The following is a 23039-nucleotide window of genomic DNA, read 5'->3' as shown; positions in this document are numbered from 1 at the left end:
AACTGATTCCTATGTGAATGAAGCACAGTGAGATAAATGCATGTTAGAAATGTATAGTAAAAAAAAAAAAGTAAAGTGAAGGATTTTTTTTTAAATTGGAGAGTTTCAAGGAGAAAATTGATTCCCTAGCTGATTATAAGAATAAGTAGGAATTGGGAAGCTGACTTAAGGAGGTAACAGCTCCCCCAGAAGGAAGAAACAAGATCAGGGCTTTCAAAGCATTTAATTTAATGGGAAGCATTTAATGGCTTTCAAAGCATTTAATTTAATTTAATTTAAAAACTTTTCATAGAAATTAAACAATGAAACATTGTGATATTAGTAACATCAATTTACTAAGAACGTGGTCACTTTTATGACTAATACTATTGGTATTGTTCTTATAAAACCACAAAAGGGAGTAGGGTTATTGGTGTGTTAACTTGAAAATGGCTGTTACCACACTTTGTTCTGAAAGCACTGAATGCTGAAATAGTCTTTCAGTGCAGGTATTGGTAAGGTACAGATTCCTCCCTGGACTTTCCCCTTGGTAATAGGTGCACATTCTGGCGTAAGTTGAGGGCAGTGTCTTCCAAATGGCTGGTAATTAGTGCTTAGCCTCAGCAATGCCCTCCTTTTTTTGGAATAAGGCATAGAGATTTAACATATTTTCTTTCTCCCATTTGAAGACTTGGACAAGGCCTGGTGGTTCATGGTCCTGGGGAAGGACATTGTTGGGAAATGGCGTTTCTTGATGCCCAGCACAGGTGCTGTTTTGTGTAAATAGCCACATCAGGAGATAAGATCCACCAGCTTACTGATAACTTTCAGCTGAATGGATTCTGTAAACTTTCTCTAGGATAATGCAACATTTTATGAGATGGATGACTTCTTGCTTTAGCTGGATAATACATAGTATTCCACCTGAGATCTGTCTCTTTTGGGACGAGGTTACTTGAAGTAAAACTGGGGAATCAATCAACTGGGGGCTACTTTGTGGCGTGTGTGTGTGTGCATGTATGTGTGCACATGTGCATGTGCGAGCTCTGACCGTTGCATAGCAAACACGAGATAGTAAGATTGCCTAATGACCATGGTGAGAAATGGGATACAGAGTCATTCATTGTACAAAATCTCAAAATCAGCTGAAATGATGCAGATGTAAACTTGTGGAACACGAAGTGGAGTCAATAGAATGAAATCAGAAATGTATTGAGTTAAAGAAGAAATTAAGGTCAGTTATCTTTTTACTTAGGCGTTGAGGTTTAAGCAGGAGGGAAGGGATGTTTTCTGTAGCTGAAAGTCACAAAAGGAGAGGTAATGGTCTAGAATTAGGCACATTCAGGAAAGCAAGAAATAATCCTGGAGCAGGAAGTTACCTGAGTCACCCTAATTAGATCTGCTTAAAAATAGGACAACTAAAGTACTGGTGGGATTGACCTTTGGAATCATGCTCCTGAGAGGAGGAAGGGAATCAGCCCAAGGCAGACTCCAGTGTCTGTTCCTGGAAGCCCTACTTCTCCCACATGCTCTCATTTGTTATTCTGTTTTCTACTCATAATTTTTATTTTTCTGTGGCATTTGCTATTCATCGATGGTCTGCTCCAAAATGTACTCGCATTGTATTTACAGATTTCTCTAATAATTTCTTATAAAACGATCTTTAATTGCTCTAGAATTTCCTGTAGCTTGAAGCTATTGCGGTAAATCCAAATTAATTCTACCTGCAAGTTTCTGTGCTAATGGGTAATTTATCCAAATTGGAGAGTGATTAGTACATTCATGAGCCGTATTCGTGAGTTTAAGGATATAGACACAAAAAGAAAAGCACAGATTAGCACGACCAACGGAAACCTTTTACTTTGGTCGTTGATCAAAGGTGCAATGATATATATTAATTGATGTGATAAATTTATGGAAATTTATAAGGCAAAGTGCTTCCAGTTCAGTCCAACTGAATGAAATGAATTCTGTGCTTCTTCCTCTTCTTCTAATAGAGCAAATCTCGTACTTTATGATTCTGAAGCTCTGAGAGAGAATATCCAGGATTTAGGAAGAAAAAAAGTCTTTCAATATTGACCATGATTTTTTTTTCAACCAGAGCCACAGATGAGATTTAGAGCATCTTAGCTGCTCTTAGCATTCCCCAACAAGCGGATACCACAGAGTGAATTCACTTTGTGTTGTCTTACTGCCCTCTCTGTATCATCAGTAGTTTTACACATTGAAATAGTGATCCTGACAACCATTGGTTTAAGCATCCCTCTGTTATTTCTTTCCCCTATGATTTCAACATAATTCTCCATTGCATTTTGCATGTGCTTGTGTGTGTCTCTTAGTGTACACACATGTGTGTCATATGTACCTGCCACTGATTTCTGCTCCAAATTCTCAGGGGATTTCTAATGTTATGACTAGTTGGGTCCAAGAGACTTTAAGAAATTTGAATATGTTTTTAAGCCTTATTTGTATTTATTCTAAAAATGAAAGAGAGTGATGTGAATGTTCATGTTTGCCTTGCATTAGCTCACTGCTTAATAACCTGTAAGGGCCACGGCTGGAAATGGAACAAGGAGCCAGAAGCTCAGTCCAACACTCCCACATGGGCACTAGGAACCGCATGACTTGAGTCCTTACCACTGCCGCCTCCCAGGGTCTGCATCGACAGAAAGCTGTAAATAAAAGCCAGAAAAAGATATCAGGCCCAGAATATCAGATATGGGGTGGAGGTATCTTACCCAATAGGTTAAATTCCTGCTCCTATACTCGCATTTTTCCTTTTCCTAAAAGACATCAAAGAGCTTAAGAATTAATCTAAAATATTGTGTGGGGTTTAAAACATTTATAAAATTGAATTTATTTTTCAAATGCTATTATTTCAGCATACCACCTGTGGAACTTACTGCTTATTTAATACTTGGTCCATTTTCAGGGGTTCATCATGTAGTTATGAAGCGGTTACTTTTTGCCAGACTTGAGGCTTGGAAAACAACAAAGATTTAAGTCTTTAAGGTTCCTAATCTAATGGAGGTTGCAATCTGGTGAAAATTTTATTGATAGTAGTTTTTATGAACACCAATGAAAATAAGCTATGAATATGGTATCAGTCTCTAACAGCTACATGTAACCTGGCCTGAAGAATGTTTCAAAGGGAGCTATGAGACTAACTTTCGTAGGAATGAACCAAGTAGATGAGATGGTCAAACCTGTGATAGCAGACAGGGTAGCCCATGAAAAGCCCTTTGAATCCCAGGAACGTAAAGGATGATAAGTGGAGGACACTGAACCGAGACGAAGCATAAGCTGAAGCTGCAGAGATAGACATCAGAGCCGCCTGGAGCTTTGGAGGTGGTGCCACAAATGTGGATGATTCTTCCTATGCGGGAGGGGGCGGGAAGAAGTCAGTAAGCAGACTCCAACAGAGAAAGGAGATGTGCAAAGTACACCTTGAAAAGGACTATTCCAGTTGTACTGTGAAAAATGTGACAGTCGGAAAACAAAAGAGACACCATCATCGGTTGAGATGCCTGCTGGAGTTGGGCTGCCCAACGCAGGTTCTGTTTGTTAATCTGTCTAATCTTTCTATGTCTATATAACAGACAGAATAACTGAGATACCTATTTAAGAACTAACTAAGGTTTATGTGGTAGCCTCTGGCACATGGCATGAGCAACAAAAAAGCTTCTTCTAGGCATGTGGGGAAGTCCCAATGGAAATGGGGAATGGAGAACGTAGTTTCTTAGTGGGCCGTGTTCATGGGACTTAATAACTGGCAAAATGCAGAGGGTGACAGAAAACTAAAAGTTTGCTGGTTTTAGCATACTACAGGGATGTTCTGTCAAATTTGAATTTAATTATTTTGGCAAAAGTAAACATTGGGTGGGACTTTTAGCAGGAAAAATGGATATTAGAAATTATAATTGGCATTCTTGTTTTCTTTTGCCATCCTTACCAAAGACGTCTCAAGTAACTGAAAAGGTGATGATATTCTTGGTTGAAGTGAAGATTATTTTTAAAAAGCTACTTTTTAGTGCAAAATTATACAGAATGATTAAATGCACTGAATTCCTGGTGCAGGGGAGATATATCTATGCTATGTAATTTATTTACTCAAAATTATTTTTGGTTATGAGTGATATAGTCATTAAGAACAGCTATGTGGGACCGATGTGGTAGCCTAGTGGCTAAATCCTCGCTTTGCATCTATCAGGATTCCTTATGGATGCCGGTTCATATACTGATTGCTCCACTTGCCATCCAGCTCCCTGCCTGTCACCTGGAAAAGCAGTAGAGGATGATCCAAGGCCTTGAGACCCTGCACCTGTGTGGGGGACCCGGAAAGAGAGGCTCTGGGCTCTTGGTTTTGGGTTGGTGCAGCTTTAGCCATTTCAGCTGCTTGGGGAATGAATCAACAGATGAAAGGTTTTCCTCTCTGTCTCTCCTCCTCTCTGTATATCTGACTTTCCAATAAAAATTAATCTTAAAAAAAAAAAAAGAACAGTTGTGTGGGACCAGCATAATGGCACCACAGAAAAGCCACCTGCAATGCATGGCAGGTCTTTCACATCTCGCCTTCTCCAATTTCTATTCAGCTTCCTGCTGTTGTGCCTGGGAAAGCAGAGGGGGATTTGGCCGAAGCGCCTGTGCCTCTCCTCCCCATGTGGGAGAGCATAATGGAATTTGGGTTAGCCCAGCCTATACCAATACAGACTTTCTGGGTCACAACAGGTAGAACAAAGATCTTTTTACATCTTTCAATCTCTATCTTTTAAATAAATGAATATTTTTAAAAGTGCCTATTTTAATTGGAAATTAGATATTGATACAACAAAGTGTCAACTCTTTTTATGTACCCAAATCATCACCCCTATTTTTTTTTAAAGACTAGATGAAATGGATACGTAAAGATTTTTTATTCTTTCTTTCCAGGTTTTTATATTACTCTGGACAACAGCGCTGGCTGCCTTCCATGTGCGTGCCATGGAGCTGGTGCAGTTGATCACATCTGCAATGGCCTGACAGGTCAATGCACTTGCCATGATGTTTCCATTGCTGGGCAAAATTGTGACCAGTGTCAAGCCCATTACTTTGGATTTGATCCTCAGACTGGAAGGTAAATCTTAGTGAGAATTAATAATAAAATGTTTTATTTATTTATAGTTGTCATTGCTCCTTTGGTGGCAGTAAGTTTTAAGTAAGTAAACTTAAAATAACATTTTCTATAAAAAGTATTCTTTTGTAGTTATAATGCTTGATTCTTTGACACCTAAATTTATTAAGTATAATGATGATTTCTGACTATGTCCTGGCGTGACATGTTATGTACTGATTGATGAAACATGTACAAGGCCTAGGAATGTTGAAAACGATAACAATTCATTTTCTCTTTCGAAATTGTTAATAGTATCAATGTAAATAAAAATAGTTTAAGATGTATATGTTGGTCAAAATACATCCCCTAGACATATCCATCTAACCTGGCATGTATAAAGTTGATTGCTTGCTTATTAGTTTATTGTACACATTTTTGTTTCCTTACCTAATTTTGGTTTAAAAAATAGCAGGAGGAAAATACTTTTTTGTTTAGCCATATGATTTCTTTTTCAGTGTGTATAGTTTGAAAAATTACTTTTCAGAGATACATAATATTTCAAATTCTGTTTTTCCATTTTTTGTTTTTGTTTTAAAATTTTTGTTAATATAAAGAGACATATTGCATGTACTTATAGGTACAGTTTCAAGAAGACGACTGTATTTCCTTGCCACAGTTCTAATCCTGCCTTCCTTTCAATTTCTTTCTTTAGAATTTCCAGAGTCATAATTTCAAGCCACTCTATAATCACAAGCTTAATTCACCACTAACAACATACTCAACAAATAAGTAGGAATACCATAGTACCAAAGTTTAAACAGGAATTAAAATCAATAATTATAGCACAAGGTGTCTATTTCATTCCCATACATTTTTGTGTTATGTGTTAACTGTCATGTATCAAAGAAAAATACATTGTCTTTGTCTTTTTGTGATGGGCTGATTTCAGTAAGCATAGTGATTTTCAGTTGCATCCATTTTCTGAAAAAGATAGGATTTCATTGTGTTTTTTTTGTAGCTGAATAATATTCCATAATTCCCTGTATACATTTCCCTTACCCAGCTATCAGCTGATACACATCTGGGTTGATTCCATGTTTTGGCTTATTGTGAATTGAGATGCAATAAATGTGAGGGTATAGACTACTGTTTCATATGATGATATCATTTGATATCATTTGGATTAGGTAGATTTTCAGGAGTGGGATGGATGGGTCATTTGGTGGAGCTATTTGTCTATTTTTCAAGTGTGTGGAGAATCTCCATATTTTTTGTACTGGTTTACGTTTCTACCAGAATGTGGTAGGATACTTTTATCCCCACATTCTCATTAACTTTTTTTTTCCTTTTTCTGGATGATATACATTCTAACTGAGGTGAGATAAAAATTCCTTTGGCTTCTCTTAGCATTTCCCCAATGGCTCATGATTTTGAGCATCTTTTGTGTGTCTTTAGGCCATTTAACTTTCATTCTTTGAATAACAATTTTTCATTTCATATCTTAAAAGAGTTATTTATTTTGAAAGTGAGAATTACAAAGAGAAGGAGGGAGAGAGATCATCCGTGTACTAATTTACTCCCCACTTGACCACAAAGGTCAGCACTGGCCAGGCCAAGGTTACGGGCCACTTCATGTGGGTCTCCCTCTGGATGTCAGGCTCCTAAACATTTGGGTCATCTTCTACTGCTATGCCATGTCGTTAGGAGGGAACTGGTCTGAAAGCAGAGCAGCTGGGACTTGGACTTCTGCCCATGAGGGCTGACCATGCTGCAGGCCAGGCTTTACACACCATGTCCCAAGGCTGGCCCACGTTCTGTGTCTTATATTTTATGTATTTTGGGCATTTGTATTTACTCATGTATTGTATTCCTTGTTTTATTTTTGAAGATGTGCTGAATGCCTTTCACACTAAACCCGTGAATTTTTGTTGTTCCTACTTCTAAGCAGCTAGTTACATATTGAACTCAGAAGAAACATCATAGAGACAGGCACATCCCGTTTGGAGATGGTGTGTGTGTGTTATTAGTATTATTGCCTAATTCTCAGGGCTGAAGTTCTCTGAGCTCTTTTAAACACAGCACCATCTATTGCTTGCATTTCGGCTGATAAACTCATTAACACCTCCAGTAGAATGTAATTATTGAATATGAACTCAAATGAATTCGTTTTGACTTTTTCTTGAAGATTCGATTTGGTTAGAAAAACAGAAAAATGTTTAAAATTTGAAAAAAAATTGTTCTCATTATGTATGTACATATATATATAAATATGCTAGTTAATGTAAATAGTAAACAAGCTGATGTTTCATTTTTATTATCCCAGGCATATTTTTTGATAGTCTAAGAGCATTAATGCTCTTTTCCACCCTTTGATTCAGTCTAGATGCACATAATATAACAAATCATAAATAATACAAACTGTCAGTTTTCAGTGTAATAATAGCCAGCTAATTCAAATACTGCAATTTTAATAAAGATATGATTATTTTAAAATTTTATTTATTTTTATTAAAAAGTCAGATATACAGAGAGGAGGAGAGACAGAGAGGAAGATCTTCCATCCAATGATTCACTCCCCAAGTGATCGTAATGGCTGGTGCTGTGCCGATCCAAAGCCAGGAGCCAGGAACATCCTCCAGGTCTCCCACATAGGTACAGGATTCCAAGGCATTGGGCCATCTTCATCTGCTTTCCCAGGCCACAAGCAGGGAGCTGGCTGGGAAGTGGAGCTGCCGGGATTAGAAGCAGCGTCCTTTTGGGATCCTGGCGAGTTCAATGCGAGGACTTTAGCTGCTAGGCCATCGTGCTGGGCCCATTTATATAATTATTTATTTTGAAAGTCTAATTCAGAGCTACAAAGATTGAAAGAGTGAAATCTTGCACCTGCTGGTTCACTGCCCAGATGGCCACAATGGCCAAGGGTAAGTAAAGCCAAAACTCATAGCTTCACCCAGGGTCTCCCCTTTAAAAGGCTGGGAGCCAAACCTTCGGCCATTTTTTGCTGCCTTTATCAGGGAGCTGGATTTGAAGTGAAGCAGCTGGGGCATAAATAGGTGCTCACAGAGGATGCTGGGGTCACAGGCTGTGGCTTTAGCTGCTCAGCCATGAGAGTGGCTCCTGCCAGTTTTACTTCTTGTACACATCCTTAATGGAAAGCAAATTCTGTAAGTTTTCCATTGGGGACTATTTATTACACCCCTAGAAACTTCTGGCAGTAAGTTCCTCATCATTTTCATAGTTCTGATCACACTTTCTAAGAGAAACACAGCTGTCCCCAACCAAATGTCTTTCTTTACTACCCGCCAATAGGGTTTAGTGACAGGCTCTTACTCATTTTTTTTTGTCCTAATGAACCCCTTGTTCTTTCCAGGCTTATCACCAATCCCCTCCCTCCAGCCCCGTTCAAATGATGTCTTACTATCTCAGATCACTCAGTATAGTATCTTTTTCTTCTTCATATACTTATAGTGAAAGCAGACTCCAGCCTGGTTGGTTTTGAAATTAGATTCTCTAGGTCAAAATGTAGACTGAAATATTTAAATGGATGAGTAATAGAAAGAGCCAACATTGTAGACATAAACTGTATTGTTGGAAGGTGAGAGATTAAAATCAAGAAAACAGAATTAAATCCAATAAAAGTGATAATGTCAGGTTTGTGTGTAGGACAGATAGAAAAATAAAATGTGAAACACTGGGTAGGTTTCTTAAGAAGGAAACATCCGGACTCAGTGAAAAGATTCTTGACTGGTTTTATGTAAATAAACTGGATCTCCTTACATGCTGGCAAGTTCACATTCTACTGATTGGACTAGGAGGAGCAGGAGCGAACTACTTTTTAAAAAATTATACATTGTCCTTGAAATGTTAAGGCTTTTCTTCTTTATGATTCTCATATTTAGATTTCAAGTTTTAATTCTTTGAGTACAGTGTCTTAGCTGTGATATTTTTTCCCTCTCCTCCCTAACTCCTACTAATTTCCTTAACTACTTTGACACAGCTAATGCAGTGCTTTAGACCTTTGTTCATTTAATTGCCACTCCAGAAACCAATTTCCATTCATGCACCCTGGATTTTATGATCACTTATAATTTCTCTACTTTTCAATTCTTTCTAATCTCGCCTTATGCACATATCAAAAATTCCTAATTCTCTAATCCCTAAAACCTCCTTGATTTCATGTCTAGTCCAGGATTCCTAGCAAGTAAAGTTCTGTCAGTCCCCTCCATAACTTCACTGTCTTCCACTCCTACAGCAGGATGAATCCATTTTTATTCAGACTCCTTCGATTCCAGTGAGTGCCATGAACTCTCCCTTTTCTGTAACAAGCAGGGATTCACACCTGCAGTGGTGGCCCTGTTCATGCCCTGAGCCAATGAGAACTGAAAGACATTTGCCTGTGATACCTGGAAGGACTGCTACGGCTGTATTTCTCATCACTTCACTGTATGCTTCTCTGAACTCATTGTCACTCTTTTCATTACAGTTCACTACTGTGGCCAATGCTATAGCTCTTTGTTTTACAGACAAAACAGAGAGAACCAGACATAATATTTCCATACTATTTTCTACTTACAGGTTGTCTAAAATGTCACCATTCTTTATTTTTATTCTGTATTTCTATTCTAGTCTTAGCAATCTGCAAATTTCCTCTTCAAACTTGCCTGTTGCCTCTTCTTTTTTATTACTTAAAGTTTTTATAGGAAAGATAGATATATAGAGAGAAGGAGAGTCAGAAATATACACTGTCCTCTGGTTTACTGCCTCAAGTGGCCACAATGTCCAGAGCTGAGCCAATTCAAAGCCAGGAGCTTATTCTGGATCTCCCACATGGGTGCAGAGTCCCAAAGCTTTGGGCCGTCCTGTACTGCTTTCCCAGGTCACAAGCAGGGAGCTGGATGGGAAGTAGAGTGGCTGAGACATAAACTGGTGCCCATATGTGATCCCGGTCACACTGGACTCTGTTACCTCTTCTTGAGGTGATCCTCACTTGCCTTTCTCTTGCTTCTCACATCCTGTTTCCTATTCACCTCCGTCATTCCTCCTTCTTCATCTTCCCTTCAATTATTTTTCATCAAATACTTTATTTAAATGTAACTCTGTCTCTTCACTGCCTGAACCCTAGTAATCTACAAGTAAACTCCAAGGCAACCACATAAAAACCACCTGCCTTGACCTTGTCCTGTTCTAAGTGCGCTTGAGGTTATTATCTAATTCCTTTCTTCATTTACTAGCATTTAAAAAGAACACATGTTTTTCTTTCGATTCTTCATTTTCTTTCCTTCCCATTCATTCTTCAGCCTCCTAACTTGGTGTCTAACCTGGTAGTACTTGGCAACGTGCTGAAAGCCAACAACTAACTGGATGATCCTTGAGACTTCCAACCAGATCAAGGACAAGCTGTACAACGTGCTATGATTGATAAAAGTAGGTTAAGTATCGACATACCTAGAGACCAGTGTTTTTTCCAGAAGAAGAAAGGGAGGGAATCTGTGATTTTCTCTGCGTAAGGCCAATGAGAAGGTCTTAGTAACTTCCATGAAGGGTAACACGTGTCTCCTTCAGTTGGAGGGCCAGCACATCAATGTCTTTTGTCTTAGGCTTGCAGCATCTAAAGAAGCGACAGTCTGGCCAGGTTTGCACAGATGTGTTCAAAGAGTATTCTGTGGTACTCTCAGAGTTCACAGCAAGAGCTGGATGATGTCATTCTGTATCACAGCATCTGGGATCAAATCCCACTGTGCTTCCTATCCACATTCCTGCTAATGCACACTGTAGGAAGCAGTAGATGATGGCTCAAATCCTTCAGGTTCTTGCAACCCATATGGGATACTAGGCTGAGTTCCAGGCTCTTGGATATGGCTTTGCTCAGTTCTGGTTATTGGAATTTTAACCAGGGTTTCATTCCTTCCGTGCCTTTCTACTTTTCTCTCTTCCTCCTTCCCTTGCTTCATCCTCCTCTCTCCCCCTCTCCCCTTTTCTCTCTCTCTTTCCTTCTCTTCCTCTCCAATTCTTCTCCAATTCTCTCTCTGTATCTCCTTTTCCCTAGCTCCCTACCTCTCTCCTTCCTTTAAAATAAATAGAAATAATTAAATTTAGTAAGCAAACAGTTGAAATATAGATGCATCTGTGGAAGAAAGAATAAAGAAATGATGAAAGTTGGCTGTGTATATATTCAAGGCCAGAGATAGCTGACTGCTTTGAGTTTAGCTTCTTGCAGCCTACACGAGAGAGAAGAAGTTGGTGATAGATTGCCCAAGCAACTTGCTTTGGTTTTAGGACTGCTGCTTTTTATCATATTCAAGCAAGGAAAAAGGAGAAGTCTTTTCTTTAATAGTGATTGCAGTATTGACTTGATTAACACAGAGACTTGTTATAGAATCTGTATTTGTAACCCTGCCCCCCAAAAAGGTAGGACTTTCTCTGACATAAAAAAAGCTAAGAGATGCCAAGTGATCAACTAATTCAACATTCAGGTGAATGTTGGGTGAATTAGCCTGTAAAGAATGGGGGGTTAGTAGGTCAATGAATTACAAAAGGAAAATTTATTCATATCATGCCATGTGACCCTTTGTGGTTGCAATCTTCCAGTTATTTGACTGTCCTCCCATTTTGTAAAGTCATCTCTTTCTTGGGCCACCAAAGATCTTGCTCTTCTGATTTGCTTTTTATCTGCTTTACTGCTGACTACTTCAAAAATTCCCTTTAAAATGTATTTATCTTTTCCACTATTTCAACCCCTCCATATATGCTGATGATTCTCAAATCACCTATTCAGATTCATACCATGTGCTCTCTGGTCTTAGGGCTACATCTTGCTTGCTACCTATTTATGTAACCGGTGTTTCACTGGAGCACAATAATTTTCATTCCTCTCATAATGTTTATAGCTGCTAAAGGAGTACAGTTAAGTTACAACAGAGATCATATAACCTACAGAAAAAAAAATCTGAAATAAGAAGAAACTTTCAAAAGCTTATGAAGAATGAAAAGTTTATCTTGGTGCATAAAATCTTGAGATCTATGCATAGTTCTTTATAGTATACATTTTCCGTGAACTTCTTCATAGCAAGCAAAGTAGTATCATGCAGGGTAAATGCAAGATAACTGTGAAAGAGAAATTAAAATAAGTAAATAAATAAATAAAAGGGATAGCATCCGGTGTTATGGCACAGTAGGTTAAGCCCCTGTGTGCAACACTGCCATCTTGTAACAGAGCACCGGTTAAAGTCCCCAGCTGTCCTAGTTTCAGTGTGTGTGTGTGTTTGCATGTTTGTATGTGTGTGTGTGTGTGTGTGTTCTCTCCTTTCTCCTCCCAGGCCACTCTGTCTTTGGAGTAAACAGAATACATTTTAAGTAAAGGTATAAACTTTCGTTCTCAATGTAGTGTCCACCAACTTTGAGACAGTTTTATAATCAGTGACACCAGCTACTTTTGTGTAGTCCTAAAAGTAACTGAGTTGTGAGGAGTCAGTCATGCAAATTTTATCTTTTTAAATGGATTGAGTTTTCAAAACATTAATCCAAGATGAATGAGTATCTCAAATTTGTTTTAAGGAAATAAGGATCAGAGGAGCTAAATTTGAACTGTAAGATAAAAACATCCTATTGCAATTCTGCACAAATTGCTCCTTTTTGAAGACAGGAAAGAACATTGTCATGGTTGGAAAGAATTCTTGGGTTAAACTTTCCAGTTGAGACAAGCCAGGTTTGTTTCCTCCACAGTATGCCACCATGTGGGGATGGCTGTCAGCTTGCACAGGCTGGAGGCCCATGCTCCGAATCCCTCTCCTGTACTTCTGATTCCGATTATGAGAGGCTCAGATGTTGTGATAAAAGGAAAACTAAGAAATGTAGCTAGCCCAAAACTTCACTATAAAGATGAAACGAACTCTTCACCAGGGGAAAACCGATAACCCTCTAGAGGGCACTCCAGACCTCACCAAATCCTGGCTGAGGGGCTGAACTGAGAATTCTATTCTTGAGTCTTCAGAGTCCAGCCCTTGAGGAAAAGCTAGCCATTCTTCCAGGGTGAGGTTGGTGGGAGGGCAGAGTTAAGCCGGTAGAAAAGAGTTCGGATCCACAGCTTTGTCGCATTTCTCTTTGCTATTCTATCCCATCGTCTGCACCTTTGCTAGTATTCTATTTATGATCATTTTATGTATTCAGCAATATCTGTTGAACTTTTATTGTGCAGCAGCTTTTGCATTAGGGAGCAATGAAAGAAAACTCTGTCTAATTTCTCCAATGTTCATTTAAACATCTATATATTTTATTTACAAATAATCCTCGTATAAAATCCCTGAGAAATTTGAGTTGTCCTCATCCTTTGATCTGTGTTGACTATTTTCTCTAGAATTTATTTTCTGCAAACTAGGAACAAGAGCAACTACATGCCCTTCTTGCCTTCTCTTTTCCATTTGCCATTCCATCCCATCTACAACTTGATTGATGGTTTCTGAAGTCCATGCTGCCCTACTTTGCATTATGTCTTACGTTCATTCTAACTTAGCTATTTGTTTTTACCTTTGCCTATCCTCCTACCTTTATCTATTGCCATTCCTTATTGTGAATTTAAATCCTCCAATTCTGAATGGCTTACAGTTTCACACATTCACTTTCTCTCTCTCTGTCTCTCTCTGTGTGTCTCTCTCTCTCAATTGCTTGGGCCATTCCTATTCATCTCTTAAAATTCAGCCAAAATAGCTGTGCCACCAGACAAAGTAATTGTCCCTTACCTGATCCACTAAAGCAGCTATATGCAATGTTGTCATTAATGCTTTTTCCATGATTCCTTCACATTAGTTTGTGCGACTCTTGAAGACAGGGACAATTGCAAGTTACTTTTCTTTATGTACTTGATGTTCACTCCAGTCCAGGAATACAAGTGCCGCTCAGTGAATGTTATTGATGTCAGAATCAATTGGATGCTACCTGCGAACTGAGACCCTAGACAGAAGAGTGTGTGCAAAGAGTGTGTGCAAAGAGAAATCTTAATAAAGGCATCTAATTTCTAGAATGTATCCCAGGACCTCCTAGGAGAGCCTTCCCTCAAATAAGCATGTTTCTAGCAATGCATGCATTATTAAAACACACTCTTTCATTGATGGTTTTCTTTCTGCAATGGTAATCATTGGAATAACTCTTTTGCATACAATCAGAAACTCCCAGGAAAGGAAAAGAGATGAGATTTGTGATTTAAGGGACAGAGGCCAATTAACTTCTCTTCCATTCTGTCTAGTATATAGTGAGCTCCCCCACAGGAGCCCAAACAAGCTCTAATAGTAGAGTACTGGCAGAGACTAGCAATGCTTTGCTCCTCTTTTGTTTACCGTAATGAACTGGTCAATAAACATCACAAATTGTTTATCTATATACATCTTGACAGATTACTCTTTATGAAATCCATTTAGCAAGCAAGGTTTTCCCATAAGGATGAAAAATGGAGATTTTAAACAGATTGCGGAAGAAGCTCTGACTGCAGCAGGAGAGTCAGTGTAATAAAGGATTCTTTATATTAATATTACAAAAACCATTTATCCTGGTAAAATCAATAACACAATTCATCTCAGTTTGGTGTTTCTCTTCCTAAGCTTAAAGTGTCTTTTCCTTTATTATGTATAATTTTCTTTTAATAAAAGTGAAATACATTTCATTTGGGAGGTACTCTAGAGGAGGTATAACTTAGACAATGACATCAGACTTGTATCTTATTGGCTAAAGAACTCTTGAAAATGTTTAACATTATATTTGAGCAGCTGAGAAATTTACAGGAGTCATTTTGCTTAAACTTTAATTACAAAAGTATCCCCAGAGTCCTTGGCACTGGAAGCAAGGCATGGTATTCAGAAGAGTCTCCTCTGATGAGTTTTATCTAGGGAAAATTCTCTGTTATTGAAGTCAATTAGAACAAGTCAAATAAGTTGAATGTAACAGCGGCTGGGATGAGACGCTACAAAACCGGGAATAAACACATTTAATTACAGCATTTCTTGCTTTCCTAAGAGGTGATTTATTTATTCCATTTGGAGTTGGAACTTAGTATCCCATAGATATTGGCATAACTGACTTGGAGTTATGGGTGCAGTGGTTGGAATAAAATAGAACTACATCAAGAAAAGGAATTATGTTAGACAGTGGAAATTATTACTCTAAATGTACTACATGGAAAGTAAGTTTGATTTTCTCATGAGTGAATGGTAATAAAATCTGAACTGTTCAAGAGACTGTTATTCCAGAGGAATGATTCGGTGCTATGTATATGTGTGTACACACACACAGGCATTGGACAAAGCTTTCCACTTATTATTTATGATCATTAGTATTTCATTAAAGGCCTGCAAACAATAGACTGGAAATTTTAGCATATGAGAAATTAAGAGCATATCAAGTATTTCATTCTTTCACTGATTTCCTTTTAATTTCAATGCATCGTATTTTTCAAATTCTTAGACTAAACACAGCTTCTATTTGTCATAAAATTATGATGCGATATATGTAAAGGGTTGTATCCAGTTGTTCATTAGAGACAATGTCCTTTTATTTTGATCATAAAAGGGCAAACTACAGTAAGTTGGTTCACACAGAAAAATTGGGCTTTACTTATTCCCAAGGGGTTATTAGTCCATAAAACAAATTTGCAGCTTCTTTGGCAGCCTCAGCTTTTATCAGCCTTTTTCAGGGTGTTGAGTGCTTACACCAGAGAGCACACTGTGAAAGCTGCCATGAGGGGAAGGAACTCTACCCACCAGCATCTTTATTAGGACATACAGGTGGGTTCATTTCATGTCATTTTAAATGTAGCTCAGGGTAAGCCCCTGCGTAAAGATGACCAATTGTTTATACTTGCTTCTAGTTCATCTCCCACACTTCTAGGGACCAAAATTGCTTATCATAATCCATGTCATCGGCCTTGGATAAGTGACTTATTCAGTGTCAGGAAGCAGATTTTGTTTTTGTTCATAAAATGCCAATACTTTCGTTTTTACAGACAACATTGGACCCTATGTGTTTAAATTACAACATTATATTGCATTATATTTGTATCAGTAACATATCATAAATCCTAAGAATGCTCTATTTTTAGTTTACAAAAAGAAGTTTGTTATTAAATACAGCATTTCAATAGAGGTATGTTTTGTTTATTGTTTGGCTCCAGCATTCTTTTCAACATGTTGGCTAAAGCATGCTATCTTACTGCATAAAATTGGTGATAGGTGTATCTTCTTATACTATTAATTATTCATCAAAATGCCATTCTCTTTAATGGTTTATTTGTCTTGTTTTCAGATGTCAGCCCTGTAATTGTCATCTCTCAGGAGCCTTGAATGAAACCTGTCACTTGGTCACAGGCCAGTGTTTCTGTAAACAATTTGTCACTGGCTCAAAGTGTGATGCTTGCGTTCCCAGCGCAAGCCACTTGGATGCCGACAATCTGCTGGGATGCAGCAAAAGTAAGTGAACTTTGACCTGCTGCTGGTGTGTGATGCAACAGCACAAGGGACAGTGTTGCATTTTCTTTCTCCGTCAAGATCGCACCAGACATGCCACCAAGCTAGAATGTGTAGAAGTCAAGGGAGAATTAATAAAATTATACTAAATTGGTGCCCTGAGCATGGTCAAATAATTGTATTTGATGAAATGATTATATTTACAGCATGAAATGTATAGATATTTGTTGGAATGGAATCAATAGTGAGAACATGGCAGTTCCACTTGTCCCTGCTAAAACCAGAATAGGAATAAATGAATGGGAATGTATGGCCAATCTCCCACACAAAGATATTTACTCTGAAATTTCTATAAGTAATTTAAGATTTATTTTTAAAATCTCTTTAAGTGATTTGTTTATCTTGATAGTTACAGAAATAAAGAAGGAGAGAAATTGATCTCTCATTTGCTGGCTCAGTTTCCAGGTGGCCATTGGCAGTGTCTAGCCTAGATCAGTTCTGAATCCAGAACTCAGGAGAAGCGATAGAGGGAGAGAGAGGAACAATGGATTGTTGGACTTCCAGGGTCTGTGATAGAGTTTGAGGTACAAGAAACCAGAGAATGGGTAATAACTAAGAAGACATGCTCAGATTTTGTACCCGTGATGTTTCTTTGAAATGTCTCATGTCATTAGTCCCTTTGGGTTTTTGTGGAAGTAAATCTGGAACTGTTTATGCTTTTCTGGGGGAAGAATTATAATTCCCCCTCTGTGTAAGTATATTTTAAAATCCAAATCTGCGGTTTCTTTGAGCACTTAATATTTGTTACTAATTGATGTGTTCGTTTTTCATTATCATGCCAAAAGACTGAGACCTGAGATAGAGGATGTATGGATAAGAGTTTTATTTAGTTCAGCATCTTAACAGTTTAAAGTCCAAAGAAGACAGTTAAAGCTTTGGTTCTGCAGAAATGCTTGTTACCGATGGCATGTGGCATCTGAGGAGGGGGAAAGTGCATGTGGTGAACTGGAAAGTGGAGAAGGAAGGAAGGAAGGAGGGAGGGAAGGGAGAGAGAGAAAGAAAAGGAAAGAAAAGGAAAGAAAAGGAAAGAAAAGAAAAGAAAAGAAAAGAAAAGAAAAGAAAAAGAAAAAGAAAAAGAAAAAGAAAAGGCAGGTAGGTAGGTAGGTGTTAGGTGCAAATTTGGGCTTTTATACTAGCATTGTCATGAGTTACATTCTGAGGATGAACCCATAATGGACTAAGGACTTTCTAAAGGTTCCCCCGATGCCTGACAGCATCACCCTGAGGACCACGTCTTTTACTACATGAACATTTGGTAGACACCAAAATCATTGTCAAGTTGTAGAAATTAGCTCTATAATCATTGATTTCTGTGCTTGCAAACTTCTAATATATCCCCTTTGGAGGTGGGTTATAGGTTATAACTTAATCATGGCATCTTCATATAACTAATAGCTAATCTCAGTGATTTCTGTGTGGTAATGCCATCAATTTTGTCTGAAAATATTGGTTCTTGCTTTAATTTTGTTATCTATTCTTGCATCAGGGACTCAGTCTATGGGATATGTCTCAGCAAAAACTGGACTATGTGGTTACTGGAAATATAAGCTATATTTCTTAGTAATGGTAGATATGTATTTGTTTATATTTTTCTCTTTCTTGAAACATAACATGTTTTTGGCCTTTTCACGTGTTTTGCTTGTCATAATTCTAAATATTTTCACTTCCCTAATTGTCCTTCATTATTTTTATTCTCTTAAAATAGTGAGCCCATCCTTTCAACTACTGGTGGTTTTTAGTGTGCTTTTTTTCAGCTTTGTGTTTAAGAAAAGCCTGCAAAGTACTGTGTAAAATGAGACTGAGCATCAGCAAAAATAATTCATTAAAAAAGCAAACAAAACAAAACAAAAACTTAACTTGTTTTCTTGCTTTAAGGAGGTTGAATCATAGCAAAAGTGATGAGTGCTGGCAGTAGAGGTGGGCCAGGAAGGAGCTGATTTTTTTTTTTAAAGATTTATTATTTTTTATTGGAAAGTCAGATTTACCGAGAGGAGGAGAGACAGAGAGGAAAATCTTCCATCCGTTGATTCCCTCCCCTAGCAGCCACAATGGCCAGAACTGTGCCAGTCTGAAGCCAGGAGCCAGGAACTTCTTCCAGGTCTCCCATGTGGATACAGGGTCCCAAGTCCTTGGGCTATGCTCAACTGCTTTCCCAGGCCACAAGCAAGGAGCTGGATTGGAACCAGGGCTGCCAGGATTAGAACCGGTGCCAATATGGGATTCCAGCGCTTGCAAGGCGAGGACTTTAGCCACTTGCCTTTTGTTCTTCTGGTAATGGCAAGCTGGAACCATTGCCTTCAGATATAAGTGATGCCACTGAAGCAGGGTGAACTACAGAAGCTGTGAACAGCCTTGGGCTGCCTTCTTTGCCTTGAAAAGGAAAAAGCTTCCTGGTCACTTTTACAAGGTTTGGGAAATGTAGAATTAAACCTGTTTACTCTATTTTCTACTTCTCCAAAGAAGCAGTAATTTTGGGTTTTTCTTTTGGGATAGGAAGGGCAAAAGGACTGGAGGCTGGTGTCTAAAGTTTGAGTCAGAATCCTAGGATGTAGTTTATAAAAGTGCAGGATGTTAAAATTCAAATAAAGTATTTAGACACATTGTTAAAGAGTGTTGCCTTGGGGTAATTTCACTTCTTACATATCAATATTAATTTTATATAGTAATTTTTTTCTTGATTGATGAGACAAAATAAACAACTGTTCATTGATTTTGTTTTCCATATGTTTTTATCATGAATGACATTCCCAATTACCTTAAACTTCTATGAATTTTGCTCAAATTCTACATATGTAAATGGAGAAGAGCCATTCAGTGCTCATATGTATTTCTCTCCCCAAAGTTTCCTAACTTACATGTTTTGCTTTGGCTTTTGTTAGTGTTTTATCTGCATTTGTTACTTTATATGTATTTAGCAAAGTCTGCACCTTTTTCATTTTGTTAGCAGCTTTACTTAAGTATAATTGATAGTTCAGAAGTTCAATCATTCTAAATTTATGGTTTGGTAATTTGTGCAAATATGACTGTAATTCAGGAGCAAAGCACTTCTGTCGTTTCAAAAAAGGTCCCTGTGCCCATATCCAATCAAACCTCACTCCTCACATCTATCCTCAAATAATTAGCTATATTATATGTAAAAATTTTACCTTTTCTAGAAATACTATGTAAGCTAAATCATGCAATATAGGCTTGTTTCCTTTTTTGCTTTAGTATTTGAAGCCTTTTTCTCTAAACAGAATACCTTTCACGTTCATCAGTATTATTGCATGTTTCAGTAGCATTCCTTTTAATGGCCATGCAGCATAGCATTTTTGATATACTGTATTTGGTTTAGGCAGTTATGAATTGAGAGACAGGAAGAAAGTTTCCTGTCTTTATCTATGATGAATAATTTTTTATGTGAGCCTAATGTTCGATTCTTTCTATGGCCACGTTTTTTTTTTTAATTCTTAGGTACCCATGTGAGTAAAACTCCTGGTTTATATGACCTGTATGTCTTTCATTTTTGCAGAGAATGTCTCATTATTTCCCCCAGAGGGACTTACTATTTTACTTTTGCATTAGCACGTTGTAACAGAATAAGTTTTTCTACAGCCTTGGCAACATGGGGCATTGGTTATATTCATTATAGCCATTTAGTGAGTATACAGTGGTATTTTATTGTTGTTGTAATTTTCCGTAACAACTGTCTTGTTGAGCACCATTTCATCGGTTTCTCTTGCCATTTGTGTGTTTTCTTGGCAAAGTATTTTTCAAATATTTTTCCTATTTTTTTAGTTTACCTTCCTGTTAAAAAAATCTTCACACATTTTAAATTTGATTTTTACATGTTTTTATCAGGATTACTTTCACATGTTCATAATAGTTATTTTTAAATTGCTACTAGAATTATTGATAAAAATGCATACTAGCTGAGATATAGAATAAATCCAGATGTTCATCTACAATAACTGCTATGCACTAGGGTGTACAGGCAACTGTGAAACGCTAAGTTCATTTCTTTTGTATAAAATGCTAGAACTGTGATGGCTGGATTATGTGATATTTGAAATAACTAAGGGATCACTATGCCGTCTCCCGTAATGGCTGGACTCGTTTACGTTCCTACCAGCAGTGGAATAGTATACCTCTTTCCCCACATTATTGCCAGCATCTGGGTTTTTGTTGTTGTTGTTTGTTTGTCCATTTGCTTTGGCTGATAGTGATTATGACTGGGATGAAGTCAAAACTCACTGTACTCTTTATTTGCCTTTTTCCGATGGCTGGTGATGCTGAACACTTTTTCATATGTCTGCTGCCTATACAAATTTCATAATTAAGAAGTGCTTGTTGGCTGCTGCACCCAGCAGCAAGAGTTGGGACTTTGTTCAGGTCTGGTTAGGCAAGGGTATAGCATTCAATGACACAGGCTAAATGGGGATGGACTATGCAGAGCTGGGTCAGAGCAATCACTGGCATGTGCAAGATCTGTGACTGGGGGCAGTTCTGTTTGGGAAGCTAAGGGGACATACCAGCTGGGTTGTGATTCCCACTGGTGAGTACAAGGATCTTAATGGGGGGCAGCGATCTGGGCTGGGCATGGCTATAGTATCCCTCAGCATAGGCATGTACTGGGTCTGGGGTGTGCCAGACTGGGCTAGACTCCAGCACCCACTGATACTTGTGAGAGCCAGAGTGAGTATAGGACAGGCTGGGCTAGGCCTTGGGTCCTGCTGAACGAAGACTGTGTTGAGGCGCACACCAGGTGTGACTGGGCTGTAACACCCAACAGTAAGAACCAGAAGGAGTGTGGGCTGGTTGGGCAAAGCCAGTTTTTGAAGAAGTGGACTAATTCAACCTGAGCCAAGGACCCACCAATGTGTGCAAGATCTGCCACTAGGAGGAGACACTGAGGATCTTGGAGAACTCTGTCGGGATGCAGTCTCTGCAGGTGAGCGAAAGATTCAAGGCAAGGAGCAGCCCGGACCAGGCCAGGTTACGGTACCCGCTGGCATACATATAGGTCAGATGTGGAGGTAGGCAAAGCTGGGCCAGTTGATTGTACTCTGTGGCAAATCTGAGAACAACCAGGATGGGGTGCAAAACAGACTAGATCTGGCCACATTACCAGCAAGTTCACATTAGGGCTAGGATTTTGGGCTGACTGTGCCGGGTTGGGTGGCAGTACCTGCCAACACGAGCTGGAACTGGGGGCAGATTGGGCTAGACCTTGCTATAGGACCTGTGGACAAATTCTGAGATGAGACAGGACCACTGTTCCTGCTGGTGAGCGTGAGAGCTGAGACTGGGGGAAGACCAGGCTGGGCAGGGCTGCAACATCTGTTCACCTGCATGTAACTGGAGTAGGGGGAGAGCCAGGCTGGGCTGCCCAACTGTATCCTTTGGTGCAGGCATGAGCCAGGGTGAAGATAGGCGTGGCAGGCATTGCTGCAGCATTGGCTGGCAAGTGCCGGGTCTTGGGGCAAGTCCTGTTGAGCTGGACTGCATAACCGCCTGGAGTGGGCAAGATCCAGGAATGAAAGTGAGTGCAGTGGAGAAAATGTGGGTACTGCTTGCATGGGCTGCAGCTCCCACTGGTGAGCAAGAGAATCAGGACTGGGGGCAGGCCCATCTAGACAGGTGGTGACACCTGCTAGCTAATTGTGGGCTGGATGGTCAAATCAGTTAAATTAAGATAGGCTTCAATGCACAATGAAGAGTACAAGACCTAAGTGGGATATGGCACAGGCCAGGCCAGTCTGCTGTACTTATTGGCAGGCACAGGAACCAGGGCTGGGAGCTAGCTGTGGGGGCATTATCAGAGGTCCCTCTGACTGGGCTGCGGCTGAGTATCCAGGTTTCCATTTGGCTCCTTTACAGCAAGCAGGTAGTACAGGCAGTGACTTAACCAGCTAAACCACAGTACCGGTCCCCAATTTCATTTTTAAAATTACAGGCAACAGCCTGAATCTTCAGGTTTATGAAAATTCTCATTTAAATGCCAAACAGGTAGTATTTGTGTATGTTGTGAAGTCAGACGAGATTGAAATTAGAAATGGTCATAGCAAGCGATCAACCTAAGCATTTGGCAAGGGCACTCTACGTATGAGGAAGTCTTGTAACCACAGAAATTTTCATGTAATGCAATTCATTTTCTACACCATTTGACATAGGCTTGAAAGCTCTCCATGTGTCTCTTAAGGCACCTAAAGTGTTGTGCCATCTTAGAAAATAGGTTCAGCTCTTATTGCTCTTAACAGAGAATCTATCATGTCCCTGATAGCACGCATTATCTTGGATGAAATCACTAATGTTCACTAAAAATATTCAATTGCCTAATGATCTCAAGGCCTTTTAAGAATGACACAAGACAGTTTACATATCTTTGTGGTTCTCTAGAAACAATAATATTCAAAATTCTAATTTTAAAATCCACTGAAAAGATGAAACACACTTTCAGTGCTCAACCAATGTGGCCACAC

General features: G+C 38.8%; 1 protein-coding gene across 1 annotated transcript in view; it reads left to right on the top strand.

Moving 5' to 3' along the window:
• Positions 1-23039, top strand: part of USH2A (usherin) — a 617249-nt gene that overhangs the window by 120875 nt on the left and 473335 nt on the right. Inside the window, exons 13-14 of the mRNA XM_040985311.1 lie at positions 4909-5092; positions 16358-16521. Of these exons, the coding sequence (XP_040841245.1) occupies positions 4909-5092; positions 16358-16521 (348 nt within the window). The remainder of the gene's footprint in view (positions 1-4908; positions 5093-16357; positions 16522-23039) is intronic.

Source organism: Ochotona curzoniae, unplaced genomic scaffold, assembly GCF_017591425.1.
Source record: "Ochotona curzoniae isolate NIBS_2020 unplaced genomic scaffold, NIBS_Ocur_1.0 contig_430, whole genome shotgun sequence".
NCBI lineage: Eukaryota > Metazoa > Chordata > Mammalia > Lagomorpha > Ochotonidae > Ochotona > Ochotona curzoniae.
This window is presented reverse-complemented; position numbering and strand designations above follow the sequence as displayed.